At 50.0% G+C, this 24,957-nt stretch overlaps 1 protein-coding gene across 1 annotated transcript in view; it reads right to left on the bottom strand.

The window, feature by feature from the left end:
* The window catches only part of SHISA6 (shisa family member 6), a 363,781-nt gene extending 339,135 nt beyond the window's left edge, over positions 1-24,646 (bottom strand). Inside the window, exons 1-4 of the mRNA XM_029912174.1 lie at positions 24,504-24,646; positions 23,726-23,795; positions 22,926-23,488; positions 6,064-6,224 (exon numbers count right to left, since the gene is read on the bottom strand). Of these exons, the coding sequence (XP_029768034.1) occupies positions 6,064-6,224; positions 22,926-23,488; positions 23,726-23,795; positions 24,504-24,646 (937 nt within the window). The remainder of the gene's footprint in view (positions 1-6,063; positions 6,225-22,925; positions 23,489-23,725; positions 23,796-24,503) is intronic.
* Between the last annotated feature and the right edge of the window lie 311 nt (positions 24,647-24,957).

The following is a 24,957-nucleotide window of genomic DNA, read 5'->3' as shown; positions in this document are numbered from 1 at the left end:
ATTACCAGCTCCAGGTTGTGGGGAGAAGCCAGAGAGTTGATTGTACAGGCTAGGGAAGGAAATCAGAGGCAGGGACCCAGCTGGAGACTTGGGAGACAGAGGAGGGCGGGAGAAGGGGAAGAAGACAATCTCCAAAGTTTGGATGAGATCAGAGAACCTCCAAAGAAGCATTCAGACTTTGAGGGGTTCTCTGCCCTGCCCACCATTACCCCTTCCTATACAGCCAGTGTGCACTCTGGCCTGCCATCCCACACACAGCTAGGATTCAATGGCAATTATTGCCTCATCTGTACAATGATTGCAATGGCAAGTGTCCTGTGCTGCTCTGCCTGGGTTTGGCTAGACACGTTAGTTACAATTTCTGGAAGGACGGAGAGCGTCTCCGGCACTCCTTCGCATGCAGAGCAAGCTCAGAATATGCCCTTAGGTGGAAGGAGCTGCTGAAAACAGCACTTTGAATGTGTGCATCTCTGGAATAGCCTGACTCAGATGGATTATTAAAAGCCTTTCCCAGATATACCAGGCTAATCAGAGCTTTGACCTGTGTTGTTTGCTGCATTCAAAGTGGTAATCCCATCAATAGGTTGCTCTTCAGATATGCAGGTGCCAAAAGGCCTAATGTGGAGGCTGGCACAGGAGATTTTTAAAACTATGAAATGGTCTCTGGCTAGATGAACCAGCGCCTCCTGTTCCAGAGGTCGAGTTCCCCATCTGTGTGCCGAGGCTGGGTTCAAACCGAGTTCGCTGGGTTTGTTTTGTGAGAACAATTGGTACTTTCAGGATTCTGGAGCCCACAGGATGTAAAGCTCTGACTCCCTGGGCCACATTCTCTTCTCCCGCCAAGCTCCATCCAGCACAGGCCTGGGCGCTGGGAGACAAAGGTGGCTGCCTGATCGTGAGGCCAGTCAGAGGCCTGTTTGGTCCCCTGCAACAGTTACACCCAGCAGCCGTGTCCCCATGTGCTAGCAGTCAGCGTGGAACCTCTCTGGGCATTCTCCCTACACAGGGGGAACTCCCAGGGCTGGAGTGGTGTAAAGTAGGCAGAGAGGATCCCCTCGCACTTACGGATTGTCCTCTTATGTGAATATTACACAAACGTAACTCCAGGGGGCCTGACTCTCCACTCCCTTACAGCACTGCAGTCAGTGGGAAATGCTGGTGTATGAAGAAGCCTCAGAAGGGGCCAGGATCTGGCCAAAAGAGAAAAGACTGTGCAAATTGGCACAGTTCACTAACGTCACTGGAGCTACGCTGATTTACACTGGCTGCAGATCAGGCCCACTGACCTCGCTGGAGCTCCACTGATTTACACTGGCTGCGGATCAGGCCCACTGACCTCGCTGGAGCTCTGCTGATTTACACCAGCTGCAGATCTGGCCCAAGGCACCTTTTGGAGTTTTATTTTGGGGGTGGTTGTGTGGGTTTGGTTTTGGAATGGAGAGTCCGTCCACACCACTGCTGTGAAACCCTCCCCCACCAGTGAGAGGCCTGTGCTGGTCCTCTCCTCCGGAGAAGCTCTGTTCAGAAAGCTCCTGGCTGGCAGCATCTTGGCAGTTCTAGCCTAGCCTGTGGTTTGGTCACCCACTCTTTGGGAAGGTAACCTGCCAAGCCAACCAATTATCTCCATTCTGCCCTCTGCGGTGTCTCCGCTGGTGAAGCTGATTTGAGAATCTGGGCCTCACTTTCTCCATTAGTTCTCCTGAGCATCAGCACCATTGTCACAGGAGCTTTCATAGTCTCTTCCCCTACCCACTTCTCTGATGTTGCTTTAACTTGTCACTGGTGTCTAGCACCAAACGGTGTAGGGCATCTCCTATGGAGCCCAGAGATGCTCGCATCATGTTGCTACTCATACACTATGTTCTTCAAACACCCGGTGGCCCGGCAGATTTCCCACTGTTCACTCATTCTTCCTTATTCCCGTCCATGATTCTCAGCTACGAAGGCCCAAATGTATACAACTGACCGTTAAACAGATGTCAGAATACAGGCAACAAGCAAAGACCATGGCTGAGGAGAAAGGAGTTGACAATTACACAGGATTGTCTGTCTGACATGTCTCCAGGTGCCACAGTGATGGATGCATTAGGAATGCCAGTAGCTAGCTGGATTAGATAGTTGCTCTGTAACCTCAGACTCATTGGGTGTTACCTGTTGTTTACAACAGCACACAGTGAAAGAAGACGACGTCTGGGTGGGAGGGAGGGAGGAACACTTCTGGCTGCAGTGAGTGCTGTAGCTCATACTGATCAGAAGGTGCACAGCTGGAGAGGTGTGCACCTGCCCAACCAGTCTCAGGCCCAGCTTTCACCTCTTGGCAGCACGGCTCCTAACATCATCAAAATGGCACCGGTGGGTTACAGCATGTGAAACAGAAACCACAGCTGCAGGGGAAGGGCATGAGCCACTTCCCTGCCAATCCAATCTGCAACGAACTTGACAGCAGGAGGAGGAAAAGAGAAGTAGCAACATTGTCAGCTCTTTTGCTGCTCCCCAATTGCTAGGCCATGGAGATGTCCTTTACACACTCATGGCCCCAGGCCTGTCGAGAATTCAGAGGGGAAAATAAATCCTGGCTCTGGCAAGATAGCCTGTGTTCACTGTTCCTGGAGAGTGTGGCAGAAGCAATGCTGCACAGGGAGGTTTAGTTGAGAATGAAGGTTTCCTTCCTTACAAAACGGACATGGGGGTTTTTCTCCCCAGGCCACCTTTTCTCCCAAGGATTACATCAGGCTTGGGCCCAGTGTGCCTCAAAGGCCCAAAGAAAAAAGAAACCAAAGGTGGGAGGGGAACCCTTCCATTGGAAACCTGGTGCCATCTCCTTAGATCCAAGGCCCTCACCTCCCCCATTGGGATGGCAGGTACCCTGTGGCTTCTGTTTGCTCTCGGTGGCTTGCCCCACATAGAGATGGCAATAGTTCCCATCAGCCATTGCAACTGTTCATGTCCTCAGCAAGCTTTATCTGAACAGCATTTCTTTATGGTCAGTTCCACCACTTCCTTGAGGGGGTTGTGGGCATTCTCCATATCCCATCCCACCATTGCCAAGGCCTCTTTCAGCCCCATCTGTGTAGCAGGAGCTTTTCTCAGCAAGCTCTTTTCCAATGGCATTTGCTAAAACATGAACAGAATCTGAATCAACAGTCACCCTCTTCCCCTCCTTTGCACCCATTTCTGTTCCCTGGTTCCCTCTCTGCCCCACTCCTCCTGCAAGAATCGCATTAGACCCAGCACTGGATGTTGCACTTTAGTGTGTAGCCTGATGCTGCACTAGCAGAGAAATAACCAAAATAACCAATCAGAGAGCCATGAAACCCTACCAGCCGGTCATCTTTAGGCACACATGAAGCTAGTGTCTGTGCTTCTGATCCTGGCTTCCTACTGTACCTCTGCTGACCTCCTGGTCACTCCTTGGAGCACCCACCTGACCTGTCAGCTCTTGAGGAGACTCCAGAAGCTGAAAACACTGGAATCAGGTAATTCCCTTACAAATCTTCCCTTTTTTCCCTTCTGGTACTTTCCATCTGTGATAGAGCCTTAGTATTGCATCTAACCCAGGCTCACTGAGTCCATCTGGTCTCTTCTGCATGCACACTGGAGTCCCTTGTTTCTCTTTCTGATTCTTTGTTGGCCTGGCACTTCCTACCAAACAAGATCCCTGCCAAATTATCTTCTTCTGGGGACAACACATTTAGTTCACTAGCCTGAAAGGAAGGCAATGGACCACCCTGCCTAGCCCAAAAAAAGCTCAAGCCAACTGAAGACCCTGTGTACAAAACCAGAGCACCATGTCCTCTTTAATTCTTGTGGTTGTATCACCCCAACAGAGTTACAAAGTCCTTTAAGTGCCAGAGCCCTGGCCACCCAAGCACACCCTGCCTCCTATAGACAATTCACTGTGCAGTCCCATTCTCCACCTTGAATCGTTATTACTCAGTTTATTTCACAGGTAAGATTCCACTGGCTAGCTCTGCAGGGTTCTTTGGTCTCTGATCAATTAAATAGGGGAGAGAAAAAAAGTCCTTTCTCCTGGGACTTCTCGGGCCCTTTGTTCTTAGCAAGGTTTGGGAACTCTAGAGCTCATGGTCAACTGATCCAGTCTCCTCAGGATCACGACATTGCTGTGCACGGCATCTCTCTAACAGTCACCACGACACAGCCATGGAAACCTAATAATTGATTCATGGATGCTACCGCCAGAAGGGACAATTATGATAATCTGATCTGGCCTCCTGCGTAACATAGGCCATAGAATTTCACCCAGTGATTCCTGTATAAAGCCCCCAAATTTTGGTTGAACTAGAGTGTATCTTTTAGAAAGACATCCCAATCTTCATTTAAATAATTCATATAATGGAGAATCCACCACATGCTTTGGCAAATTGTGCCAATGGTTAATTATCCTTAAAATTTTGCACCTTATTTCTTGTTTCAATTTGTCAAGTTTCAACTTCCAGGCACTGGATCTGCTGGTTTAAAGAGTCCTCTACTACCAGAAATCTTCTTCCCATATATAAAATAAGCAACAACAACAACAACAACAAAAATTCAACAGTACATAAAGGGAAAATACAAAAGTGAGAAACTGGCAACAAAATGGAAACAGCAATGCGGGATGCATGTGAAATTCTTGCAACTATTTCTGTTTTAAAAAATGACACAACTGCAGAAGTACAGACTTTTGGCAAGTGCATTTAAAGCTGAAGGAATACAGAGTAAAGGAATTTATTCTCCAGGTGTCTGGCTTCCCAAATGTCAGCCAGACACAATGGGGTTACACTCTGGGCCTGGCTTACTTTGGGCTATATTCAAGTCTGGGGCACCCAGGGTTCATTGATGAAGCCCTTACCAGTATTATCACCAGTGGGGCAACATTGTATCCACAAGTTTCAATCAGTTAGGGTTGTACTGTATGTGAATACCATGTGAAGACTGTATGGTCTTTTGTATGACAGTGATGCAACTCCCATCCAACTTTCCTAGTGGTCTTCTTCATGGAGCAGAAGGAGCATCAAGGTAGATTAAAAGAAAGTCCTTAGATCATTGAAACCAACACTTAATACAATCAACAGCAGTATGGGCACAATCTCGCACATTACTGAGCACCCTCGGCTCCTATTGGCTTCCATGTGAAGGTCCCAGAAGGAACCATTATGATCATCTGATCTGATCTCCTGTATAACAGGCCAGAGAATGTCACCCAGTAACTCCCGCATCAAACTTAACAACTCCTGATTGAATGAGAGTGTATCTTGTGGGAAGACATCCAAACTCAATTTAAAGACTTTAAGCGATAGAGAATCCTCCACATCTCACTTCACAACAGGTGCTTAGCAGCCATGATGATATTTAAAATATCTTCATTGTGATTATCTGCAGGTAACGAAATGACTAACCAATCCCTCACTCTTACACAGTGCTGTGTATCCTGCGACCCCAGAGCACTCTACCGATGGGGAAGCTGAAGTGACTTGCTCAAACACCTTGCAGGCCCAGCACAGAACCCAGATCTCTTGAGTACCAGTCCAGTGCTCTACCCTCTAGCCATGCTATTCCCCCTTCCCTGGGATCGGTCATGTGCCCATATGCTCCTTCCTAATATGAAGATCTGGGTCACAGCCACACTTTCCACATGTGGCTTTTCTCTGACTGGATGAGGTATCCTAGCTTGTGTGGATTCCTTCCTTTCCAGCCGCAGTATTCATGGAGCCTGGGCAATATTTCACACTCTGTGTGTTGGGTTGGGGACCAGGGGACAATTGTAAATTCTCAGCAAACCTCTCATGTACTTGCTGCTGATTCTGACATTTCTAAAATACCTGCATAGCATGACAAACTAATTTAGCAAATGCAGCTGGATGACTTACAGAACCATCACAACTGCTTCTTGCGATACAGTTCTGATCTGATTGCCTCTTAGAGACAGTTTTTACCCAGCACGTTCAATGCTGTTGCCAATAAGTGGAGCAGTGTAATGTACTTTACCGCTTCTCTTCTGTTCATATTCGACATGACATTGGAGCAATGGGCTGGGTAAGAACCAAGCAGAACAGTGACACTTACCTGGGTTGCTTTTAGAGGTGCGCACAGGGGTGTAGTGGTTTTTGGAGGATGTTCGGACAGGCGTGTTTTCTTTGGGAGGGGTATCTATGGCCGAGATAGTCTCTCTTTCACAGTGTGCTATTGGGATTGGCCCCTGCTGCCTCAGGATGTCTGCCAGAGCCCTGGAACGCAGAAAGAGGACACAACATGTTCACAAAGCAGCAAGGCTGACATTCAAAGGTTTCACTTGTTCATCTACAGTCTCTATTTGAACCCTCTGGCGCTTTGATTTGTTAAGGAAAAATACAAAGGCAACAAAAAACCTTGTGGCTTAAGAGCTACATGTCTTTTCATGGGTACGTTACCGGACAAAGCTCCATTTGTTCACCGGAGAGTTTGGCTATTGTTTAATCTTTCACATGCTTCCACTAATTCACTTAGCCCTGAGGTTATGTTTTCTCTCCATCACTGCCCTTGCTGTCGTTGCTATTGCTGTTGAATTGCTTCCTGTAGCAGAAAGCCCTGCCTTCATAAAAACGATTACTGGGCAGACGGGATCCCCAGGCCAGGTGCAACGTGAGAAGCAGGAGTGCAGGTTTCCCTCGACCTGCCCCCACCCAGCCCCAAGCCAATGTTCCTCAACCCTGATCCTGAAGGTACCTCCTGGAGGTGCGAAGGGGAGTTCAGTCTCGTTGCTCATTCAATCCTGGCTTTTTCTGTCCACAGGGGGACCAATAAGGGTTCATGGTGGTGTTGGGTTTTTGAATTAGGGCTAGTGCTGAGATATTTCACATGGGCTATAGCTATCAGAGCTGCAAGCTTATCTGTGGCATCTTCCCCATTAGAGACTTGTCTGATGGCATCAAGATTGAACAAGGTTCTCTGTGGGGAAAATATATCTGCATTCAACACCGTAGCACTAAATTGCATCTAGTGATTTCCCCATGCAAGCAGGAACACTCGAAAGATATTTAATCTGTATCATACACACGGTGGAATAACTATAGCATGAAACACACTGATTTTTTAGTGCAGCCAACAGCTATCTCCCGACCGGCAGGAGAAAGGGCAGGACTGTTTTGGTTGTAAGGGATGGCGGAGTTTTAAAGCTGATTGAGTTTGAAAGGCTCAATTCTCTCAGACAGAGGAAACATGCCTAAAATCACCTCGGGTACCAACAAAGAAATTCCTCCATTGCATATTCATAAGATTGGTGTTGCTCACATTTGCTGTCTTTACTGGAACGCCTTATCTATTGTCCGATATAAGACACAGTTTAGAACCTGAGTCTGTTCCATTTTGAAAATATTTCAGTCTATGCCATACATGTGCACAATGCATTGCAGGAATAATTTGCACTGTACAAGAAATGCTCTTCTTCTAGGCTCAGTCCCTCTTTATGGGGTCGGTTCTTTGATTCCTTCTGTGAAAGAACCCAGCTGAGGCTCTCAAAGCACCTTAGTTCACAACATCCCTGTGAGGAAGGGAAGTGCTACAAAACTCAATGTCCCAGAGTACCCCCTCGCAGCCCAGTGGAGCACTGCAGCAGCTTTGCCTCAGTTTCCCCTTGGTCTTCCACAACTGCACCCAGCTGCCACTGCCTTCCATTGAGCCCTCCAGCCAGAGGTGAAAGTAAGCCGCTCTGGTCCGGTACGGCATACTGGCAAGAGCCGGTACACAGCAACTGTACTGGCAGGAGGCAGCTTCCCCAAGCCGACAATTTAAAAGGGTTCTAGGCTCCCGGCAGCGGCCGGAGCCCTGGGTCCTTTAAATCACCACCAGAGCCCCGCTGCCAGAGGCCTGGGGTAGCGACGGCGGCCGGGAGCCCTGGAGCTCCGGCAGCAATTTAAAGGGCCCAGGGCTCCCAGCCGTTGCTACCGCAGCTGGAGCCTCAGACCCTTTAAATCGCCGCCGGAGCCCAGGGGAGGTGGCGGCGGCCAGGAGCCCTTGGGCTCCGGAGGCAATTTAAAGGGCCCAGGGATTTAAAGGCCCCACCCCGGCACCTTGCTCAGGACCCCGGCCCTGCGTACCGGTAAGTCCCTTAAATTACTTTCACCCTTGCCTCCAGCTAAGAAACACTGAGTCCCACCCCTTCCAGGGTACCAGTGTCCACAGGCCTTGCACTGAGGCCTGGAAAAATTTCTTCTCCCCTGTCTCAGGGCCCACCATGCACCTTCTGCTCTTGATGCTGGGTGTCCTCTGCAGCCCACTCTTAGGGTCTGTGAACAGTCCTCTTCACTCCTCCTTAGCTCCAAGCAAACCCTGGCCCTCTCACTGGCCTCTGGCCCTAGGTTTATTGAGGCTTCTTCCCCAGACCCCTGCCAAAAAGAGATCTAATATCCATGCCTGTTCTCCCTCAGGGCTTCCAGAAGAGAGACTCCCTCCCCTCCCCTACTCTCCCCTCCCCTCTACAGAGAGCTCTGGCTCTCAGGAAGGAGCAGTCAGTCCACACCCCTCCCCTGTCATCCTCTCCCTGCTGCACTTTCTTCCTTCTAACTCCCACACCCTGCCCAGGTGTGGCGGGGCAGGGCTAACTGAGCAGGGCTGGTCAGCCCCGGGCCTCTCACCAGGCCTCACTGTGACAGGAAGTATTTTCAGCTATGTTTGGTTATGACTGATCACATGTAGAGCCCCCCCTCCCCCCCACCAAGACTAGGTCCCCATTGTGCAGGGAGCTGTAGGCATACACACGCAGCATGACACAGACACAGAAAGGGGAGAGTGAGAGATGCTCAGTGGAGGGTGGCACCCATTCATGACTCAGTTACAGCTCCCTAATCCTCTTGGCCCTAGCCTGAATTAGAGCAGCCTGGGGGTTACACCAATTTACAACGGCTGGGGGTGCACTCTGCCTCACCCCCTGCACTAGAACTGTAAGTAGCCAGCATAGGAGCCAATCACACCAGCTAAGAGCTTCCCCATGGCAAGGGAAACCTAGTTAGGGCCTGAGCATGGCAAAGAGGCCAGAACAGGGGAAGAGAATCAGGCCCAGAGCACTTAAGCCCCATGTTTTAAAGTGTGCCCCTTAATCTTGGGTGTCTAACGGTTTGAGTGCCCAACTCCAGACACCAACGGCCTGATTTCTCAAAGGCTCTGTGTGCCCACACGGCTGCCAGGGCCGGCTCCAGGCACCAGCCCCGCAAGCAGGTGCTTGGGGCGACCAACGGAGAGGGGCGGCACGTCCGGCTCTTCGGTGGCAGGTCCCTCGCTCCCTCTCAAAGGGAAGGAGCAGCCGCCGAATCGCCGCCGAAGACTGAAGCGGCAGCGGTAGAGCAAATAGCGATCGCAGCTTTTTTTTTTTTTTTTTGCTTTTTGCTGCTTGGGGCGGCAAAAACCCTGGAGCCGGCCCTGATGGCTGCCATCGACTGCACGCTGAGTTGTGGGTGCTCATTGCCTCTCGAAACCAGGTCTGAGGAGACTCAAACTGGCCACCCAAATCCTGATGCACAATGAATTGCAATATGGCCTTTGGTGACTGGCCCAAGGTCACCCAGCAAGCCAGTGACAGAACTGGGAACAGGAGCCAGGGCCCCAGGCCCTGCCCTGCCTTAAACATTAGTGCACGAGTCCTTCCTGACGGGAGGATTCGTTCCTCCCACTGGTGATCCCCTGATGCTGCACAATGCAAACATTTCTTCCCACTGCATTTGCAATCCTGCATGCTGGCGGGCAGGGGGACCTGGAGCCAGATTTGTCCTTTCAGGACCAATCCTGCAAGTCCAGGGCAGGGGGAGCTCCCCCTAAAGTCAATGGCTGTTCCACGCCGACCAGCATCACAGGACTGGGCCTCGGGCACACGTTTCTGAGCAATTATTCAGGGGTTGGTTAGGGAAAAGCGTCTGTGCTCTGGAAATGCCAGGAGATGCTTTTCAATCACAGAGATTTTGACATTATTGCTATTTATTTGCAGTGACCCCCACCCTGGGCTAGGCGCTCCCCAAAAACTCAGGGAGGATGGTCCCTGCTCTGAGCGAGCTGATGGTCCCAGGACAGACAGAGGTCAGGAGATGGGAAACACCAGCAGTGGTGCTGGAACAATTTTTATAGTGGGGTGCTGAAGGCAGTAATCACGTATTTGGGTTATTACTACTTCAAGCCAGGGGGTGTGGCAGCACCTCTAGTTCCAGCACCTATGAACCCCAGGAGGCAAGGTGCATACAGGTCAGCTCGATTCTCTGAAGGTGACACAGCAGAAGAGGGGCTTGCAGAGGAGCTCAGAGGGGGCCGTGTGGGAGAAGGCACAGAGTGTGAGAAGACAACAAGCAGGGAGCAGAATCTGGGCACGCTGGTGCAATGGAGGGGGCAGGGGTGATGCCCTATCACAGTACAGGACACGTTGTTTCTCTCAATACTCTTGTTGCTGGTGCTATTCTTACTCAAAGCTGGTATTCGGTGTTCGACTGAGCGCTAGGAATGGGGCTGCCCAGCCTCCAAGATGGAGAGTTTGCTTTGGTTCCTTAAAACTAATTGAGACAATTAAAGTGAATATTCTCCAAAGGGATCTGAGTCAGTAAGAAGCGCCTGACCCTCTCAGTCACTGTCTACCTGAACCAGAAGACTACGTCAGCTCCCCTGGGTGAGCGCTAAGCCACGTGTTGGGAATCTAGTCTGGTGTGTGAATCGTTTCCAAGAAAGCCATGCGTAGCTACTCCTCGGCTCCAACCAGGAGCTGAAATCCCTAATCCTGATTCTAAGTATAAAGCAAACTCACATGCTATGCGAGGAAGAGCATTCAGCTGTAATCCTTTATTAGTTTCCATCCTGAAGGTAACAGTGAATGTGCAAAACAGTCGCAGCAAAACGGGGGAAACCTGTACAGTACAATGCAGCCAGCCTCAGGGTAGAAAAACGGAGGCTGTTACACTGAAAAGAAATGAAGAAACTGGAAATTCCAGTCAGGGAAAGGAGGTCTTCTTTTCATTTGGTTGCACCTTCAAAGTCTATGTTAGAGAAGCTGAACACAACCGTCGGAAGACACCTGGGACCTGAAGCGTATTGGGACTAAAATGATCTTAGATAAACATGAATGAAAAAGCAACCTGCCAAAAAGAGCCCGCTCCATACAAAACGGGCTGCTCTAAGTGTTTAGCACTCATTGCTCTTCCTTACCTCCTGGGAGGATGAGGGAAAGCTCCTGATACCATCAAACCAGAATTAAATAGGCAGAGCTACAAGTACAACCTCTGGATGTGCTGATTAGTTGCTTTTTAATTCATCTGTAATGTTGTGTGTGATCAAAATTATTCCTCATAAACCGCACCATGGGCTAAGCTTCTCCCTGTTGTATCTCTAGTGCAGTCAGACTGAGGATGAATTTGGCACCATGTAAATAGCTCTATTTTAGCTGTATACTTTCCCACTGTAAAAGCTACAAGAAGGGTAATGGAAGGAGCTGTAAATACTTGCTCTTACTGCCCTTATCATGTGATTAGTCCCACTACAATCAAATGCATCCTTCTCATCTGAGCGAGGGATGCAGAATCGGGGTATGAAGCATCGTAAAAGGCTTTTCATGCCAATGCCGTCTGATATCAGAACAAGTAGTCTTGCTCAGCAGGATGATTTACCTTTAGTGCAGCAGATGGGATAGTCAGAGTTGCGTAACTGCACAATCATATCCTGAGAGGATGGTCTATGATACAGCTTTTATTAGCACTCGATTGAAGTGAGATCATTAGGGACCAAATTCTGCTCTCAGCTACCCCCATGTAAATCCAGCCTGACTCCACTGTCATCAAGAGAATGATTCTGGATTTACACTGGTGTAACCAAGAGCAGGATCCAAACCTAGTACTGGTAGGTCTAGTACAGAATTCTCCAAATTCCTTAAAGAAAGCGCAGGTTAGATCCTTCTGTCAGTTACACCAGCATAATTCCAGAATAAGGACAAGAGCACCCAAGTCACTGGAGTTACTTTTGATTTAGACTGGTGTAGCTGACAGCTTCTTTGGAAGGAAACCCGGTGTCGGGGGGGGGAGGGGGTGAACAAAGATGACTATGGCTGCTGGAGCCTGTCCCTTTAAGAAGGAAAAGGAAAGGATGTCGGAACTGCCCAATCCCAAGTAGGGTGGGAATGCGCAGGAGAGCAGTGAAGTGGAAAAACTATAATGACCCTGCAGCATCCCCTGAGGAGGAGAAAAGCAAGGAACAGACAGTGCTAAAGTGTCAACTGAGGCAGGGGAAGGCGAGAACCACGGAGAGGAAGTGCCCTGAGCTGAAGGAAGAGAAAAACAGAACAAAAGGAAAATACAAGGCACAGAGGCTGGAAGAGAAGAAACTGACTCAAACATGACAACAGAAAGAGCACGGGGGTGAAATCCACGCAAGAGGCGGAGTGGATCCTTAGCTCACTGCATGTGTTTGGGGGTGGGGCTGCTCGGTGGGCCAGTTAGGGAGACTGTATGTCAGCATAGCAACACTGACATCAGCAGCAACACAAATTTATACCACCCGAGGATCTGGCTCCATGGCTTGAAACTCGGCAGAGTCATAGGAGCCCTTCCTCCTCCACACAGTCTGTAGGTACTACAGGCCTGACTGAAGCAGTGATTTCAGTGAAGTTCCTGCAGACTGAGAGCAGAGCCAGACCCGAGGAACCCCAGAGACCTTCCTCTGCATGGCTCCTTCAGATGAGAGCTCTTCAGAACCGATGTCCTCTCTGCTTGCCATGGACACTAATGAGCCTTTGTCTCTCCTTGGGTTTGCGTAGGCATCCCAGGCCCTCCCTCCTGCTATTGTGCAGGGAACTGCATAATGCCAGTTGGCCAGCTGTCTGCTGCCCTGCAGCGAATGCATTTCAGACAGGCCACATATCAATGGGAGTTTTGCCAATGGTTCAATAGGGTCAGGATTTGGCTCACACTGAAGAAGAGCGAATATTTTTCTAAATGCTGGTGAGAGATCTTGTTTCTGTCACTTGCTGTTCAGGCTGCACTGCCATGGACATTCTTTCACCTCCACTACCTGATTAGATTCCCACACCCTTCAGGGGCTGGCTTCTTCAGTTACAGACAGGGGGAGCTTCAGAGCACACCTGTCCCGGGTTCAAAGAACATCTGGGGAGACCGAGAAGGAACAGCTAAGAGCTCGGGGAAGAGTGAAATAAATATTGAATGAGCAGTGCATGGCTGAGCTAAAGGGAAAAAAACCACAGGAGTCAAACTCCCAGGGACTTCAATGGGGCCAGGATTTCACCCCAAGGGAGCTTAAGATCCCCTACACTTACTTGATTTGTTATGAAGATTGACAGCCTAGCTGCCTCTGAGACCATTCACAGACAACAGGGCAGCCCCCTGGAGAGGATGGCCCACTCCGGAGACAGTGGGAAGCATGACCAAGGAGGAAGTCATTTGGATGATGCTCATATATTAGTCCTAGATTGATTTGTCATCCATCTCCAGACCATCAGGGTGTCATGGGAAATTTCAAATGCGAAGGCCACGTGCTGCCCTCAGCTGAGCAGAATTTGGCCTATATCATACTCTGGTGCATACATTCCCACACAGCAAGCTCTGCTAGCTTAGTGCTAAGGCTGCCAGACTTCATGGCTCACCAGTGCACATCATGAAAAGCAAGGGGATGAGCAAATCAGTCATTCAACACCACATCTACACTCCTCTCATCAGCTCCCTTTCTTGGTCTCAGCTCCCTTCCTTCTACCCCATTTGACCATGTTTTGTGATTATATGATCATGTGATTCGATTGGAACCATAGAGGAGGACTTTCAGAGATCACACAGTACACAGTTCTGTACACAGATTTGTACTGGTGTACGGCAGAAGTGACCTATGGGATCAGATTGCCAATGATGGCTGGGAGATGCCCTCTATAATGTTTAGCGTTCAATTTTATGATTGTTCGTTTTCATGGATCACAACAAACCAGCATAAAAATGAACCATCTCTCTGCAATGGTTATGAGAGGTTATGGCACTTGGCTGCCCATTGGAGCCAGGGACCCAGGCTCTACAGCAATGGAGGTGGCCCAGGATCTTCCAGCTTTGCCCTTCTCTCTAGACCTGTTTCCCAACTCCACTCTGACCTCTGTACTTCTCCCACCCTACTCATTTCACACATGAACTGAATCTCCCCTTGACCATGCTCTCACCACATAGGTCCCTCTCTCACCCCTTTTAAGCCTGGTAGCTGAGTCCCAGTCCAACAGGCTTCCTGAGGGCACTGTATCAGACTGAGGCCCCCACTAATGAACACAGGAGACTGGTCAGAGAGAGCAGCTGCCTCCATAGCCGAGCTGTGAATCGCTGACAACTTGGACTCCAATCCCCCTTCTGCATGCTTCCTCCATTAGCCCTGGTTACCAGCAGGGGCTGGGGTCGAATGGAAATGAACAGAGAGGAGGAAAGCTGGAGTCCACCTTGTCAGAGACCCCCAATCTGTCACTCTGCTCCAGAGACGGCTGCCCCCTGCAGCATCAGAAAACAGAAACAGCTGGTCCATCTGAGCAGTCTTTTCATCTTTCCTTGGTGTAGCTCAGTTAGGATCTCCTGAATGACATAAAGAGCTCTGCGTGTTGTATTTGAAATTGAAAAAGTGGACTACGTTTGAGATGTTGTTAATGTGTGAGCACGTGTATGAAGTCTGTGGGTTCTGTAGTTGTTTAGCTAGAGGAAAGTGAAAATATTCTCAAAAGGGAGAAGTTTTCACTATTTCCAATGCAAAAGTTAGTAAATATTTTTCTTTGAAAAACTTACATGGGAAATTCAATTGTCCTTTGAACAGTCACTTTGCCAAATTCAATCATTTACTGTGAAACTCCAGAATTTTAGCCCTGCTTTAAGTATAAATCCCAATGAAATCTTAACTTTAGGCCCTCTAAGGGCCAGATCCTGATCTCATTTACCCTGGTTTTACACCAATGTGATTTGGAAGTGACTCACAATTTACACTGGTGTGGTAGAGCTCAGAACAAAGCATTTAGGTAAGGTTATAGCTAACTAATATTCTTGTATATTATGAAGCAGTGAACATGCAAATGAGTTAAACTGGCAAATCAACAAAGAAATGAAGAGAGTCTCTGTGAGATCATCACAGACCAGGCTTGTTCATGACTACACTGGACAGTGGTAGGAAAACACTCCTCATATGAGGACAGCTGCTGCTATCTGGCACGACTGTGCAGAGCAAGACATATTGCCAACACATATAGCACCTTCAATCCAAGGAGCTCAAAGTGTGTTATACATAGTAAGTAGTACAGGAAGCCTCCAGAGACCACTGTGAAGTAGGTAAGGACAACTAAACTCTCAACTAAAATGCTACTAGCCCTGGGGTGGAACACAAACAGCTGTGTAACAGTGACCAACACCATTATATAACAATTTAAGAAAGGAAGTGAAAATTGAAACTATTGGTGGAGTTTGTCAGCAGAGTGCAATTACTTTGGATGGAACATGGCCAGGATACCAGGGCTAATAGCCTCTCTCTCACAGAAAAATGCCCCGGGCTACTTAATGACCACAGATGGCCATAAGACTTTGGATTTGCATCTCATCAGCAAAATAGTGCCTCCAGCAGCACTGTTCCCTAGCAGCATTCTGGAGTAGTATGTGTGTGCTGAGTCAGAGAGAACACTGCCACCTACTGTATCAGCAACACTACTTCGTGCAGTACCTACCTTTTCCTTGGAATACACCTGTCACAATATTAACCCACCAGATCCCTACCTAGCTCAGGAGAGGCAAAAGGAACACCGCACAAGGTGGCATGGCTGAAGGAAGTGACAGATGTCTAGAAAAGATACTCAAAGCAACTGAAAAACAGTGTCCCTCCACAGAAGAGCAACTAAGTACAAGAGATAAACCAAGAGGAGGAGGAGGAGGAGAAAGGGAATAGGAGACTTTCCAAGGAACTTCAGGGTTATGAAAACTGCATGAATTACACTTTGGCCCAGATCCACAAAGGTATTTAGGCTCCTTACCTCCACTGAAACCAATGGAGGTTAGGAGCCTAAATACCTTTGTGGATCTGGACCTAAGCACATACCTGATTGAATGTTCAGAAGACAGGTGTCTATACTATGCTCGTACAGTAGACCTGCTAGGGCATAATAGTAACTGTGCATGCAAAATATGCAGCTCCATGACTCAGAAGGTATTTGCATGGATGAACATATGTTTGCACAAATATCTGCTTGGATGTTTTGTGTACACAACATAGGGGTGTGAAAATAGGACCTATCATGGCAAAGAAAACTAGGCTTATTCAAAAGAAAACTCTTTCTTATGCTGCCATGATAGCTAAGAGAAGATTCAAAAGTCACCCAGAATTAGAAAAGATATTTTTAAAGGCTTCTGGTCTTCAAAGGGTCAGAGATCAATTAGTAGTTAAGAACTTGAGGAGTCCAGTATACCAGAGGAAACATCATGATTGGAAACCAAAGCTGAACTTGAATCCATTGTTATCTGGTGATCAGCTATTAGCAGTAGAGAATGGTAATTAGAAAGCAGGTAATTTATGAACTAAATTGGATTCAAAGGCTTATATAGCAGTCAAGAACAGGAGAAACAGCACATTCAAAGCCCTCATACAGGTTTATCACTGAAGAAACCAAAGTGGCATCAGGGTTATGAATTATACTGGAGTCAGGAACTTGGCCTTTGAGAATGACTACAGAAAATGATGCTACATCTGGGAGAACCTCAGGAAGGGAGGCTGCAGTTAACCAACTTCCACTATGGAAGCAGAGCCTGATTCTTCAAAATGCAGCAGCAGAGGAGAAACCATGGCAAACAGTAGTCATTGGACTGTGCAAATTGTGACCAGAGATTGTGGGTGGCTGTTTAAAGTCTCCTGGATGCAGAATGAAAAACTACTCATACATGGACACATGCACAAACACACACATATGGGGCCTGATTCTGATTTCAAGTGGTTTTTTTTTTTTTTTTACACAACACTTAATTCCACTGACTTTCCTGGAGATCAAAATTAGGCCTAAAGCTTCATGTCATCTATTACTGTGCAAGTGTGAGAGAGGAAAGTTATATTTACTAAGGTGAAATGTAACAGGGTTCACATTGAGTGACAAACTTTACCTTTCTTTGCTAGTTAAGCAGTGATTTCTGGTTGAGATACCATTTTCTTCAGAAAAAGGATGGGATACTGAAACCATAATGTTCCTTTAAGGGTGGGGCTTTGGAGTGAGCAGCTGGGAATAGGCAATTCTGAATAGGCAGTTGGAGAATGAGAGGACTGGACTAAGTGTAGCGAGGGCAGTAGGACCTTTTGGAGAAGAAGGGAACCAGGCACCATCAGTGAGAAACAGTTAGTAGGATGCAGGACAGAGTGTGCATAAGAGACAGTCGGGTGAGTCAGATAAATGAGACACAGCAGAGGAGAATGTGGGATGAGCAGAGCATAAAAAGAACTGAGCGGAAAGAGGAAGAAAAGAGCAGAAGTGACAGAGAAATAAAATCAGCTGGAAAATCCACCTGAAAAGATGTGTGTTCTTAACTCTCTTTCACTGCTCCGGGGAGGTGCCTGGCTTGACGTGCTGCTCCCCTGATGTTGACTAAAGAAACATATACAAAACCTGTGTCCTTCAACTGTCAGGGTACAGATAACTGGACATTGGATCTGAACCAGTCCTGGCTTGGGTTTTGCAAAACCAACCCTGTGAATACTTTTACCCATCTCACCTATTGATTAGCTACACGCCTTGAAAAATCCATCTGCCTACGCACTAGTGGTTTCCCTGACAAGCGTGGAGGCTTAAGCCATCAAGCAGGATGTAAGAATTAGGAGAATTCTCTAACCCATCATTTACTCATGAAGAAAACCTTCCAAATGTGAACCAACTCTGATATGATACAGTGCAATCTTCCTGAATCTGCAGACAGAAAGCTCCAGTGCCTCTGATGTTGCTCAGAGCTTTGCCTCAAAGCAGACGAGTTAAATTGACAAGAGAGTGGTTCATTTCACTGCGGTTACTGCTGCTGCTACTTGGGACAGCAATGAGCAGCTATAAAAACAGCCACTGGATTTATCAATGGAAAGGAGGATGTAAAAACCAGAGGTGGGGAGAGGTAGAGTAGCAGAAACATCTCTCCTCTTCCCTCCTCGTACCAGCAAAGATGACATGGAAGATGGGTAGAGTAGTGGCAACCCTATGCTCTCCCAGTAGCAGCAGGCTCTTGAGTTACTATTCAATGTGTGCAGCTAGAATGGAATAGAGCTTCAAATTTATCAGACATGTAGTAGCCAGAGGTGGATGTGAAAGATGGAGCCTCCAAGCAGGATCCAGGGCTAGCACCCTGGTAGAGTCCAAGCAGTCTCCCTTTTTCTCAGCAGTTGGGGGAGGCAGGGAGAGCAGATCTGAGCTTCTTATCAAGGTATGGACCTTGCTGGTACCCCAGTGCAACCATAACCACCCTTGTCTTTCTTATCCGGCTCTGGCTAGTGGAGGAGGTGCTTTAGTCCTCAGGATACCAGTCTGGTAAATTTCTCAGATCTGGCCACAGAAATATAAAGAGTTTTCGCACTGTCCCTGAAGCAATGAGTGGAGCAGTTAGTTCTGCTGAACGCTAAATAGGAGTCATGGGGCAATACTACTAGTATTGAATTATTTATGTACTGCAACATGGGGATTTGGGGTCATGACTCCCAGAAGAGGAGTTTCTGGGTCATCCATATATGCTCCAGAAACAGATTCTGGCTTTTAAAAACAACTGAGCTTCCTATTTTGTTGTCATCAAGGATTCTGTAACTGGCTCTCTTCATTTAAATGAAGACACGGCCATATGTAATTTAAAAATGCCCATGCAGAAAGAAATTGCCATCATCCCCGCACATGTGTTTGCAGGGAAATCGAAGAGAAAACACTGGTTAGACAAAAATGTTAGAAATCAGCAGCAGTTTATATCTAGAGCACACCATGCATTAGTGATGACTGCATAACTCCAGAGTGGTGAGGTGAGACCAAGCCACGAGTCAGTTGTTCATGGTTAGGCAGAAAGATTTTTTAAAAATTCTAAAAGTCAACTCATTTGAAATAGTCCAACTGCTTCCACAGTTTTGGGTGTATTTTAGCTTCTGCTTATCCAGACATGTTATTTTTACAAATCAACCATAATATTGTCATTGTGCTTGCTTATTTGAAAACCACAGAGGCACCACTAATTACTTTACAGGTATCATCCTGGGGTCTTAAAAGAAAACCAAGATCAAATTTTCAGTTGTGAGATGCACATGCATATAGCCCAATGAAGAGTCAGCCACTTGTTTCCTATGGTAGTGATGCATGCATAAACCAGCCATTCTATCCAAAGCCACACATGAGCCTGTTAGCTACGGAAAAGCTTCTTCTAAATGGGCTAATGCTGCTGCTGCTGGAAAAGACAGCTGCAAACTTTCTCAGTTCTCACATGGCATCTGCACACTGCTCTGTTAAACCACCCTCTGTAGCTTTTCATTGCAAATTGTATTTTAGGGTTTGATCCTGCTCCTGTTGAAGTCAATGGGAATCTTGTCATTGACTTCAGTGGGGCAGAATTGGGCCCATCTTGAGCTATTTCTGGGAATGTTCTGATTTCTGTGTAAACTGTCATTCACCTCACTTGGAAGATTTTGGTGGGATGCACACCCTAATATTTAATGTAAACTGACATCTGTCCAGTGCATTATTCCAGATGTTAAACACAACTCAGATTGACATGGCCCCAAATGTATGTATATACCTGACTACACTGTTTTTTCCTCACTATTCCCATCATTCAGCTGTAGTTCTCAGGGACAAAAGGTGCACAGTTCTATTCTATAAATTTACATTATGTTTAGGATGCAAACAGCAAAATTCCATAGACCATGCATCCCCCTATCAGTTGGAGATATGCTTCATAATATTTAAACCTGTGTGCCATGTTGATCAAATTTAGGTTAAACATCTATGAGAGGTATAATCTTTATCAGCTACCACATTATAATAATAAAAGTCAAACAGTTCTTTAAAATGCACTGGAAATCAAGCTTTTCAAGCACTCAATCTGCCATTCATACCCCTCATCCACACGCAGGTGATTCATTTTTACCAGTACTTATCTAAATAAAGCAAAGGAGGCATCAAAGGAATGGAAATGACAAGAATAACTTAGACAAGTCTAGCAACACTGCCTATTATTCCAATGGGTACAGGAGTACACAAGCAAAAATAACATCAGGGGAAGCGTTGGATTTCAAAACACCTCCAGTTAGTGGGAAGATAGACCATTATTGGGGCCCAAGTCCACATCCCCTAAAGTAAAGGGGACTCATTAATGGGAGTTGGATCATGCCCTACACTTATAAATTACAGATTGCTTTAGCTGGCATAAACGGGCATAGCTGTGCTGAAGCCAGTGGAGCTATGCAATTTACTGCAGTTGATAATCTAGTCCTCCTAGAAACAAATATACAGTACAAGAATCTATTCCTGATGCGACTGCTTTTGGAACCCTGTATTGTACAGACACAAATGACCAAAGTTCAACAATTAGAACCAAAGGATCTGTGCTCAAATTCAGACACTGCAACTTACTTAATAATGCAAAGCTTTTCCTTTCAGCAGACAAGTTTTTGGTTGGGGGCTCCTCAGCAGGTGTGAATCAGGATAGCTCTGTTGACTTCACTGGAGCTATAGCAATGTACGCCAGCTGAGAATTTGGATCTCAGAATTTATATATGAGAGGCAGTTAGAGACAGAAGATATATTTTATTTTAAACTCCTATCAAATACAGAACTCCTCTTTGTGCCGCTTTACTTTTTTTTCTCTGCGTAAGAAGCTAAAATTTCCACTCCCCAAACTATGTGGTTCACATTTTTATTTCAACGTTTAAAATGTGGTCAGGGTTTTTTGATAAACACAGTAAATGAATTTTTAATTAAGATGATTGAAATTAAGCATTATCTGCCAAAGACACTTGCTTCTTCCCATGAGAGTGTGTTCCAATGCATTTTTCAGAAGTAGTGTCCCATTGTTTTCAAGTTTATATTTGGGAACTCTAGGAACACGCAACATTCTAGCACTAGACAACATTCTAAGGTACTAGCTCACCAGAAATTGAAATCAGCTAGGGACATTCCATAAGGAAAAGTGACATGGAAATCTGACCTTTATATTTCCAAGTGGACTTATATTAAGCACCACCCCAACGTATTAAATTTGTCTCCTACAGTTTCTCTATTAAAAGCATTAAGCATGTCATATTTTAAAATAAAAATTACACTAAGATACCTCCCTAACATCCCCCCCCACACACACACACACAGGACAGGACCTGTAGCTTGAGTTATTTGGAAAATACCCTGACATTGTTTGCCCCCACATGCTATTTTGGCATCTCTGTCATGGGCATTTGCTAAGAGGCAAAGTGGGAACAGGCCACTTGTTGCTTTTGTAACTTCTCACTTTAATGTCCTGACAGTGTACCTGACAGCAGGCTCGGGACAGTGTAGGGGCCAAGGGGAGAATTTTTCAGTGGCCCAGCCAGAGAATTTGGGCTTAGTTGTTTGGAGCCTAGTGTACCCTAGAACGTGGGGGTGAGAAGGTGCAGAGAAAGGCACAGGGAGAGGGCCAGAGGGAGAGAAGACAGCTCTTCAAAGGTTGGAGCTTTGGAGAGACCTGCAGGGTGGAGAGGACAGGAGAGGCTGAGCCTGTGTGCAGGGGCCAGGGCACTGGACTTTGCAGCCAGGGGCCTGTGGGGGGAACTGTCCAGCAGCCCGGGTGCTGAATGACAAGCAGAGGGGAGTGGGATGAGTGGCAGCAGAGAAGAGAGTGCCCTAGGGTGCGGGGCTGTGGGTCCCTCGAAGGACGAAGAGTGCCCCACACCTGAGTGCGTTCATCTGCTGGGGCACATGGAAGGGTGGGAGGTGGGGAGTAGGAGGTCTCCCCATCCCCATGGCTGTCTCACTGCCTCTCTCACCTGCGCATGTTCATTCACCAGAGAGGGCAGGGTGTCCTGGTGGGGGCAGGTGAGGGTGTGTGTATCAGTGGGAAGGGGGGAGGTGTCTCTGAGCTGCAGATGTTCAACCTCAGGGCAGGTTGGGGGGCTTAGGGTAAGTGTATCCCAGCTGGAGGGTATCCTGGAGGGGGCAAAGAGGAGAGGTTCCTTTGGCCTGGGGTCTCACCTCTGGTTGATCATCTCTGGGGTACGCTTTGTGGAGGGAGGGTTGGGGTGGGTTCCCCATATAGCTGGTGAGGGGGTTCTGAACTGTGGACGAGCATCTCCAGGGTGAGGTTGTGGGAGGGGTGTCCTGGAGGAAGCAGGCTGTGTGTGTGAATTAGGGGTGTCCCAGAGGAGGGCATCCTGGAGGAGCCAGGCTGTGAGGGAGGGCGCTCCCTTGTGGATGATCATCTCCCAGGGTGGACTCTGTGGGGAGCTACAGGGTGTCCTAGAGGGGATGAACTGTGTTGGAGGTTGGGGGCTGTCCCAGAGGGGGGCTGGCTGTTTGGGGGGTTAGGGGAGTGTCCCATAAGGGTCTCACCTCTGGATGTTCATCACCCAGGGTGGGCTGTGTGGCACTGTACTGAAGGGGCAGGTGGGGTATCCCAGATGGGATCTCACCTGTGGATGTTCATTTCCCAGGGTGGGCTGCATGGGTGCCAGAGGGTGTCCCAGAGGGATGTCCCAGCGTGGGAGGGGATGTCCCGGAGAGCTCTCAGCGGCAGATGTTCATCTCCGGGGGGCAGACTGTATGGGGACTGGGGGTATTCCATAGAAGGCAGGCTGGGGGGAGAAGGGGGCAGAGGGTGTCCCCAACAGGGCGGGAGGAGGGCTCTCCCCTGTGGATGGATATTCATCTCCCGGGGCGGGCTATGTGGGGACTGGGGGTGTCCTGGACGGGGCGGGCTGCGGGGGGGATTGAGGGATGTCCCAGACGGAGCTCTCACCTGTGGATGTTCATCTCCCGGGGCGGGCGCCGCGCCTTGTCGTAGGCCACCTTGGCGAAGACGCCGGCCACCAGCACGAAGGCCACGGCGCCGCAGGAGATGTAGACCGTGGCGTTGGTGCTGTCCTTGGCCGGGTCGTACTTGTCGGGCTGGTTGCCGTCGGGCGGCGCGGGGCGCAGGCCGGGCGTGGTGATCCAGCCGGGGCTCTGGTAGTTGCGGCACTGGCCCTGGTCGAGCTTCTCGGCGCGCTTGTTGCAGCAGAAGCGGTAGTAGCAGGTGCCGCAGCAGTAGCGGAACCCGCTCTGGCTGTTGTTGCACTCGAACTCCTTGTCCCACTGCCCGCTCACGTCGTAGTAGCCCCAGCACGTCTCGTACGCCGGGCCCGGGGCCGTCCCGCCGCCGCCCCCGCTCACCGCCCCGGGCGCTGCGGCCGCCCCGGGCCCGGCCAGCGTCTGGTTCAGCTCCTTGGGCGGGCGGGGCGGCCGGCGGGCCGCGCCCTGCGTCCGGTTGCCCTTGGCCCGAGGGGGCCCGGCGGCGGGCGCGGCCAGCAGCAGGGCCAGCAGCTGCAGGGCCAGCAGCAGCAGCGGCAGGCGGCCCATGGCTGGGAGCTGGGCGGCGCGGGCCGGTCGGCGGGCGGAGCGGGCTGAGCGATCAGGGGCCCCGGCGCCGCCGCCCCATGGGGGGCCCCGGGCACAGCAGGTGCCGCCGCCCGGCCTCGGCGCTTCACGGGCGGGCGCCAGGCTCTGACGCCCCGCTCTGGAGAAGCCCCTTCATCCCGACAGGAAGCGAGAGGCGCTGACCGGAGCCCTGGCCGGCTGCTCCGCGGAGATCGGCGCGTCCAGTCCCGGCCGCTGCTCCTCGGGCCACGGGCTGGGGAGAGACGCAAGAGGGGGGTCAGAGACGGGGGGTCAGACCGGGGGAGGTGGAAAGTCAGAGCCTGGGGAGTGCGGGGGGCAGAGAGGGGATGGTCAGAGAGCGGGATCTGCGGGTCCGGGGGGGAGTTGGGGAGCCGGGGACCAGGGGAGCCGGTTGAGGATCTGGGAAGCTACAAGGGGGAAAGAGGGCAGGGAACAGGAGCTGCACCACCGGGCACCCAGGGGATGTGGGGACCCAGCCCTGCCCCAGGGAGGACTCCGCACTAAGGAGAGGGGTTTGCGGGATGGGGGGAGTCAGAGCGGAAGGGGAGCAGACGGGGCAGAGGGGCGCTAGATGCAGGGGGAGCTGCTGGGTGCAGAGACTGGGGGAGGCAGGAGCCGGGGCCAAAGGCAGGCGGGGTGTGCGGGGCACGAGGGTGCTGTGGTGGGTAGGGGAGGGTGAGCTGGGGCAGAAGGCGGGGGGAGGCAGGGCAGGGAGACGGGGTAGTTAGCGGTAGCTGCGGGTGGTTAGGGGCAGGGGGAGGCGGCAGAAACCGGTGCCTGAGGCGCTGGGCTCGGCAGCGCAGGGTGGAGGATGCCCGACCGGGGGATCCCCTGGCTCGCCGCCCCCGGGCGCTCCGCATTGCCCCGTCAGCCGCGGAGGCAGGCTCGGCTCCCCCGGCCCCCCTGCAGCCCGCCCGGGCAGAGCCTGCGCCCCGCTTACCATGCCGCCCGGAGAGGACTGCAGCGGGCTCGGCTCGGCGGCGAGTGGCGGGGGGAGCGGGCGGCTGCCTGCGCTACAGGCGGGAGCGGAGCCGAGCGCCCAGCCTTAGGTCCGCCCACCGCTGCCAGGCTCGCTCCTGACATCACTCCGGGCCCGCGTCACCGGCACACTGCTTAATAAACATGGGCCCAGGTGCGGCGGCCGGGCCGGGGCAGCGCGCGCCCCCGGGGTCCCCTGCCCGGGCAGTGGGCTCCCCCCGGGGGCGGAGGCGGGCGAGCGGCACCCGTCCCGGCAGAGCGGTGTCAGGGCAGCCACAGGCTCCCGGTGCGCGGCTGGGGCTGCCTGGCCCGAGGGGTTGTCCCGGGGTCCGGGCTGTGCAGCGCTGGGAAGGCTGGAGAGGGCAGGTGGGGAGAGACATCCACGCGCACCCGGGGTCTGCCCTGACCATCTGGGC

This window comes from Terrapene carolina, unplaced genomic scaffold (genome assembly GCF_002925995.2).
Source record: "Terrapene carolina triunguis isolate 2854851 unplaced genomic scaffold, T_m_triunguis-2.0 Scaffold192, whole genome shotgun sequence".
In the NCBI taxonomy this organism is placed as follows: domain Eukaryota; kingdom Metazoa; phylum Chordata; order Testudines; family Emydidae; genus Terrapene; species Terrapene triunguis.
The sequence above is the reverse complement of the archived record's forward strand: the minus strand, read 5'-3'. Positions and strand labels throughout refer to the sequence as shown.